Source organism: Kryptolebias marmoratus, linkage group LG13 (assembly GCF_001649575.2).
Source record: "Kryptolebias marmoratus isolate JLee-2015 linkage group LG13, ASM164957v2, whole genome shotgun sequence".
Classification (NCBI taxonomy): domain Eukaryota; kingdom Metazoa; phylum Chordata; class Actinopteri; order Cyprinodontiformes; family Rivulidae; genus Kryptolebias; species Kryptolebias marmoratus.
The window spans coordinates 20,173,718-20,181,686 of NC_051442.1; the positions used below are offsets into that span (position 1 = coordinate 20,173,718).

General features: G+C 39.2%; 1 protein-coding gene across 1 annotated transcript in view; it reads right to left on the reverse strand.

Annotated features, from left to right (window-relative positions):
- Nucleotides 1-5,529: 5,529 nt before the first annotated feature.
- The window catches only part of hspb1 (heat shock protein, alpha-crystallin-related, 1), a 3,622-nt gene continuing 1,182 nt past the window's right edge, over nucleotides 5,530-7,969 (reverse strand). The window contains exons 2-3 of the mRNA XM_017412492.3: nucleotides 6,596-6,659; nucleotides 5,530-6,139 (exon numbers count right to left, since the gene is read on the reverse strand). Of these exons, the coding sequence (XP_017267981.1) occupies nucleotides 5,989-6,139; nucleotides 6,596-6,659 (215 nt within the window). The 3' untranslated portion in view covers nucleotides 5,530-5,988. The remainder of the gene's footprint in view (nucleotides 6,140-6,595; nucleotides 6,660-7,969) is intronic.

Genomic DNA, 7,969 nt, shown 5'->3' on the forward strand with positions numbered 1-7,969 from the left:
GGAGATAGGGTAAAAAATGTTCTGCTGTAATGGTTTTTAGATTCAGAGTAATAAATGTCTGTACTCCATCATGAAGCCCACCTTTTATATATAGAGAAAACTACAGTTGAATAAGGATGGTACATAATACAGAAGTATAGGGGATTTGTTAGATGTAAAGAGATGAAGTTTGGTTCACTGATTTAGAAATTCAAGTGTAAAGGCTGTACAGATTCTGTGCTTCTCTGCTGAGGTTGGGAATCACAGGGTACCTCACAATATGATATGCAGTGACCAGCCACAGATACTGATAATACTACAATGAAGCAAATATGTTCAAATTGATAACTTGTGAGACATTTCTAAAATTATAAATCAACATATTTATTGAATGCCCTTGTTATTTTATCATATCTTGTCAATATACTTTTAACTTAAACTTTTTCTGCTTTAGCTGAGCAACGTTTTTCCATTAAAATGTTTTCTTCACTGGTGTTTCACTCTTTCTCAAAGCCATGAAGTAGACACAGAGAGCAAAGGAATCTATTGAGAGCTTTCTTTATTAAAAGTCTGTACCTGAAGCCCACACTGTAGACTGTATATATTATAGACCAAATGTTTCTTGTTGTTGTGAATTGAAGCCAGCAGGGACTGTTTTACTGGAGCCGCCATGTGGTAGATTTGGAACCAGAGTCTGCGCATTAAGTCCTGCTTACTCCCTGAACACAAGCCTGGTGTCACATGAGCTTATTTTGTCATGTGAGTGAGATCACTAAGTACAGCTAAATGTATTTTTAAAAATGAATATTTGAACATACAGCAAGAAGATAAGAGCTATGCAAATCATAAAAAGGCTCCGCCATATTCCATAAGACCTCAAAAAGTCAGTTCGGGTCAGGTGGTTGCGAGCCATTCGCTCAGAACTCCTGGGAAGCTCCTCCCTCCTCATACAGCATTAAAATGGTTTTCTTCCTGCCGGCTTCTCAACTCTCCAGTCCTTGTACTAATTTTTACTTCCCTTACCACGACAAGATGTGTTTATTAAACAGATCGAGACAGTCACAGCCAAGAAGAGCTGCCTGTGTCTCTGCTTGGTCTTTTTAGATTCATAGGTTTATAAGTTTTTCTGGAACAGTTGTAAAGACGACTGTACTTTCTAACAGCCTTGACCAGCTGCTTCTCAGCTGTGCAGTAGAAGCAAAATGGCTCCTTTAAAGCTCACTGGCTTTTCCACAGAAACATGCCCATCTTCTGACCAATCACACAACACTCGTGTGAGAAAAAGTTGAGTCAGGGCTTTGTGTCACGAAGGAACGGACAAAGCTGCTATTAGAACAAAATTAAGCAATTTTCGTCACACAACCACATGAATGAGAGCCAACTTTGAGACTTGTCATGGAGTATGACAACAGCTTTAGAGTCAGCACCTAGATAAAAACAGCTGAGTTGTATTTATTTGTTTACTGCAAGAATTGTTCCATGTTCCAACATGAAGAGAACTTAAAACTAGTATTGGACCCAGCAGCTAGAGAAGCTGGTCCTGATCCAGCTTCAAAGCCTGGGTTCCGGTCATAGGTCTAGATTTACTGGTCCACATGGAAACATAACCTAAACTAAACCATTAAACCTTAGAGATATCATGAGAAGTTGATTTATCCAGGAGGGACTCAGAGTAGAGCAGCTGCTCCTCCACATCGAGAGGAGCCAGTTGAGGTGGTTCTGGCATGCCACCTGGACGCCTCCGGGCATGTGGAACTAGGACACACTGGAAAGACTATGTCTCAGCTGGCCTGGGAACGCCTTGGAGTTCTCCCAGAAGAGCTGAAGAGGCTGTGGAGAGAATAGTTTGAGCCTCCCTGCGCAAGCTGCTCCCACCACCCGACTCCAGAATAAGCAGCAGACAGTGGATGGACATGGAAACACTAAAAAACGAGTTTTTAAAACTCTACACTTCATAAAGAGTTTTTAAAAAATCTTTTTTTTATCCTCCCGGAGCGTTATTGATGGGACCTTTATTACCTCGGCCAAGAAGGTTGTTTTTGGTAGTGTCTGTCTGTCTGTCTGTCTGTCTGTCTAGGTACAAGATTACTCAAGCAGTTATAAATGGATTTTCATGAAACTTTCAGGAAACATCAAACAAGGTACAAGAAACAAGTGATTAAATTTTGGTGGTGATCCAAATCATGATCTGGATTGCATTATTTTTTATTCACGCTGAGGCCTTGGCCGAGGTTTGCGCTCTCTGTGTGCTTCTAGTTTTTCTAAGGTGTACTTTAGTTTTTATCCCTCCGCCCTTCATTCACCTTTTGTTGTGCAAAGCTCTGGGGCTTTGGTTTGTCAGCTTCCTCCACTCTCGTTGTCACACTGAACTAAATTTCCAAACCAGAAGCATCCATCTGCATACCACCTTGAAATACACACAGAGCTTTAATTTTTGCCAAGAAATACACAGTTTTCTCAGTTCAAGTCAGTTTGTTTATATCATCATTTGCAGACTTTTTTGTTATTACAAGAACATTTTTTTTTTTTTTAGAAAAGTCTTCTTTGTTTGGCTAAGTGCATGTAGGAAAGATCAGAGATAAATCCAATCAGGAGCCAACTGCACTTTACATGAAGCTGCTCCAGTTGAAAGGCTGCGTACGTCCAGGATTGATGGGGATTGGCATGAATAATTTAGGCCCGCATTAGTGGAGGGAAACAGTGACTCACTGAGGAGGAAAAGCTGAAATACTAAGTGGTTTAGAGACTGCTGTCATGTCTTAAACCAGTGTTTCCTTGGTATTCATAAACTCTTTGTGTATATCATATATATATATAATATGACATGATGCTTAGATAACTGGCATTTGCTTTAGCTTAGAGTCACAGCTTGCAAAAATAACAGAAATTAATCTAATTATAGCTGACCTCTTAGTCAGTGCAGGTCAAAAGCCATGAAAAATCCCCCATCAGTTTGTCTGCTGGCCACCGTTTGTAAGAATACAACATGCTGGAAGCTCAGCACATAGCAGAGCTCTCTAAAAATAGCCATCTCCCTGGAGTCAGGAGTAGAGTTATAGTGCATTAGTGGACAGGGACGCTACATGAATGACTGGAAGATGACATGGAAGAAACAAAAAAAGCTGTGACGGAAACACCAACTTCTCAGCACGTCACCAGTTGTGCTTCAGGTTTCATTTCAGCCCGCACTGATGATGAACTGGTGGATGAGCAGGAATCAAATGAACAGGCGCAGCTGGCTTCATTCAGGCAGTAATACGGTTCTGTGGGGTTTGGTGATGGCTGCTTTTCCCTGAATATTTCCTAATTATATTCTGATCATGTTTGTTTTTCTACTTAAATATAGTTTCTTAAAAAGAAAGATGACTTATTAGATGTTATGGAAATGTACTCATTGGGTATTTCAGTATGAATGACCTAAATCTTTTATCAGAATTTCTTTTTCTTTTTTTTTACAGTCTGCATTGCTCTGGTGGTCAATTTGGTGAAGGCATAACAGCAGCAGGAGGGTTTTGTTTAACAAAATAAATCATGTGGAGGTATATAAAAACTTACAGCAACAGAGGTTAATTACAGTCATGACTTTTTGTTTGAAGTGAAGGGAAAATAAATCACTTTTTCTGTGTCTGATTAGTTATAGTTTAGTGTAAACTATCAACAAAGATTTTCTGATATATCTGATATATATTTATATATAACACAACAATTTAGTTTTTCTTAGGCTTAGAAAGTACAGCCTCTCAGTTTCAAAAACATTCAGGATGTTTTGTAAAATGTAATTAAAAGCAAAATACAATGATTTTCAAATCTCACAAATCCAAGTTTTATTCACAATAGAACATAACAAATATGTCAAATGTTTAAACCAAGAAATTGTCTTTGAATAAGGCAGTTTTTTGAATTTGATGACAGCAACACATCTCTAAAAGTTGGGACAAGAGAAACAAAAGGTTGTAAAAGTAATTGATATGAATAAGATACAGCTGGAAGAGTATTTTGCAACTAATTAAGTTAACTGGCTACAAATATGTAAGAAGACTGTATATAAAAAGAAAAGTTTTAAAAAGACTGAATTTATCAGAAGTAAAGATAGGCAGGGGTTCACCAGTCTGTGGAAAGGTGTCTAAAAATAGTGGTAAAATTTCAGAATAATGTTCTTCAATATAAAATTGGGGAAACCTTGAATATCACATCATCTACAGTTTATAATATCATTAAAAGATTTCAAGAATCTGGAGAAAACTCTGAGGTCAAAGGATAAAAGGATGAAAGTCAATATTGGATATCTGTGGTCTTGGGGCCCTCAGGGGCCGCTGCATTAAAATCAGGTCTGATTCTGTTCTGGACATCACTGCATGGACTCAGGAACATTTCCACAGATCATTGTCTGTAAACACAGTTCACTGTGACATCCACAGATGCTGCTTAAAGCTCTATCATGTAAAGAAGAAACCCAATGTGAACACCATTGAGACATGCTGGTGTCTTCTCTGGACCAAAGCTCATTTAAAATGGACTGAGGCAAAGTGGGAAACTGTTTTGTGGTTAGATGAGTCAAAATTTTAAATTCTTTTTGGAAACTACAAACACTACATCTTCTGTACTAAAGAGGAAAGGGAGAATCCATGCTGTTATCAGCACAGTGCAAAAGCCTCTCTGATGGTATGGGGGTGCATTAGTTCATCTGGAATGGGCAGCTTACACATCTGAAAATGCCCCCATCAATGCAGAAAAGTTTACATACAAGTTTTAGGACCACATCCATTACAACAGCATGACTTCATAGTAGAACTGACCTGCCTGCAGTCCAGACCTCTCAACAAGTGAAAAAATGGGACAACATTCCCTCCAAAACCTCCAGCAGCTGCTCTCCTCAGTTCCTGGAGGTTTACAGACTGTTCTTAAATGGGGATGGTTTACAGAGGGAATCATGGACCTGTCCCAACTTTTTTAAAGATGTGTTGCTGCTGCCATAAATTTTAAATTACCTATTTTTTCAAAGGTACAATTTCTTAGTTTAAACATTTGATGTTTTTATTGTGTTCCATCGTGAATATAAATGGAGTTGATGAGATGTACAAATTATTTCATTCTGTTTTTGTTCACTTTATACAACTTTTTCAAAATTAGAGTTGTATGAATCTGCCAGCAGTCTGCACTAAGATCAGTCTGCAAATTATGACTTAAGAATAAATTTCACCAACAGTATGACAAATCATTTCAGTGTGGTCTACAACTTTAAAAATAAATATTTGTCTTTCTCTGAGACAGCCTGATGAGGGCAGCATTGCCAAATCCTTTAAACCTGATAAGCACAAGCTGCCTGAATCACTCACGTTGACTTGCATGTTTCACCTGCTCTCTTTTGCATGGCTGAGCCCAAGTTAAATAATTTAGCTTCAGAAACTACACCAAGAAGCTTGACTCCTCTTGGTTTGAAGACAAATCACAGCTTTAAATGGTTTCATCCATGTTGACAGAGATGGTTGACGACACATCGTCATTATCATATAGAAATAGCAGAATTAAAAATATGAAAAAGCGATTCAATGGGTTTGTTTTTGTAATCTTTATTTTCCTTCTTTTTTTTTTGCTTCCAAAAACAGCTTTATATAAAACTGTATTCCAACCCAGGGATAACCACACTCACACAGTTTTCTCCATCTAAAACCTGAACACAAAGGACATGCTCTTTTCCAGGGAAATATCAAAAATAAAAAAATAGCGTTTTTAATTGAAAGGGAATCATAAAAATATTCTGTGAAGTCACTCAGAATAGTGTAATTACAGTCAAAGGTTGGTATATGGCAGTGGTACAGATGTGTTTACACAGTGTGTTCAACTTATTGCTGCAAAGACAAGAGAAGAGCAAAGGCAATCCTCGAGCCTGAGCCTCTTCATCACCTACGCAGAAGCAGTTTGTGGATATAAAACAGGCATCTGAATGTTTGTGTTGGTGTGTGTCGATCGCATCAGGGTGAAGTGAGGTACTGCGCTGCTTTTCTCGCTCTACTTCTTGGCCACGGCGCCTTCCACGTTAACGGGAATAGTAGTCTCAGACGACTCGATGGCTGGCTTGGCGATAGGAGCCTCCACAGTCAGAATCCCCTCAGGAGAGAGGGAGGAGCTCACCTTCTCAACGTTAGCTGTAGGGGGGAGGCTGGAGAGGAGCAGAAAACACACAATCAGGTCGAAGGTCTCAGAAGAAAGCACCCGGATTGACTGAACTGTCAAAGACTTTTAACAATCAGTACAGTAAATGGTTTGGTTTGTGCTACTTTGTTATGGCCTCTGGATGGCAGCAGAGACCTGGGAAACTATACAAACAACCAGCCATACAAGGAATGACCACTAGATGCCAGCCAATTCTGCTGCTTTTAGTTCTTCAGTCGTCAGCCCCATGACTAGGGACAAACACAACAGTGGAGCCATTCATTTTCCTAATAAAAGCCAATTTTCGCTTTAAATACGGGTTTAAAGCGATTATGGATTTAAATTTTAGTAAGTTTCCAGTATCGTATTTTTACTCACTCAGATTACATATTATTAAAGAAACGATAAAGGACAAAATTATTTAGGTAAATCTGCACTTTCTGAGAATGAATAAACTACTTACGTGTATTTCCTGGTGAAGCTTCTGGAAATGAAACCGTGCTCGTCCTTCCTCTCTTCATGCTTGCCTGTGGTAGCAAACAAACACAGGTTTAGATATGAATCTAAATTTACTTTTAGGAGTTGTGAACACAGTATGAAAACAGATTGTAGTGCAGGGAGGAACTGGGCATTGTAAACACATTCTGCTTCAGTTTTGTTTTAATGCAAGAGTCCAAAAGAGTTCAACATTCAGGTCTGCTTAATCAACCATAAGTGATTACAAATACATACAAGTTTTCATGTAGTAGCAAAAATGATCATCATCATAATAATAATTTGGTGGCAATTCACAAGAAACTAAAAAAAGATTTGAGGGTTCATTTCAGATACAGTTCCTGTACTTTGGGACAAAGTTATAAAGCTACAAAAGAAGCTACTGCTAATTAGGTGAACTTTTTGCGCAGTATTTGTAAAACTGACTGAGTTATAGACATTTTTGCGTTTTCCAAGGTGAGTTTGCCGTGATGGCCATCTTGAATTGTATTGGCACCAAAAGTAAATCGTTTGCAGAGGTCCATCCAATTATCGTTTCCTAAAAGTTTTATTAAAATCTGTTCAGTGGTTCATGACATATTTTGCTAACAGACAGAGTTGTCTGTGTGTTTTAGGAATATTTGGTTGTAGTGACCATCTTGAATTGTGTTGACTTCAAAAGTTAATCAGCTGTAGGCGCAGATCCAATGATTATGTTCTGCAAGTTTCAAGAAATTTTGCCCAGTGGATCACAAGATATTTCGACAACAGACACACACGGGCAAAAACATTACGGTCCACCTTTGTCTTGCAGTGGCGGGAGATATTTACACCCGGAGGTTGTTGTTGATTTGAACAAAGCCAGTTTAGCACTTCTTTTATTTAGCCTCACAGGTTAGCTGCAGCACTTGTTTGTCCTTATGGAGGGCTGTTTGTGTGGGGGGCAGGGCAGACTGCATCAATCTTTGGTTTAGCTCGAACATAAAAAGGTCCATTAGTGCGAAATTAAAACCAACAGGTGATGAGATACTTTAGCATGTGTGCAACAAGTGTGCAAAATTCCTAATCAAAGTGGTGATGCAGGCGTCCAACCATGAGGTGACGAATTCCCTTCAGGCTGAATCAGGGGCTTTGTTTATCTCTGTGTTCCTGACCAGGTCCAGGCTCTGATTAAAGAGACACTGGCAGTAGTCCGAGCCCGGACCGTCCAACTGGACCGGATCCAGCACTCCTTTTAAAGCAGCAGACGCACTGAGTGAGTCACATCTCTGTGCCCTGCTGTAGGAGTGGAATGTCTTTTTTTTAAATGGCAAACAGAGAGGTCAAGACTCGGGGGTGTGTGTGTGTGTGTGTGGGGGGGGGG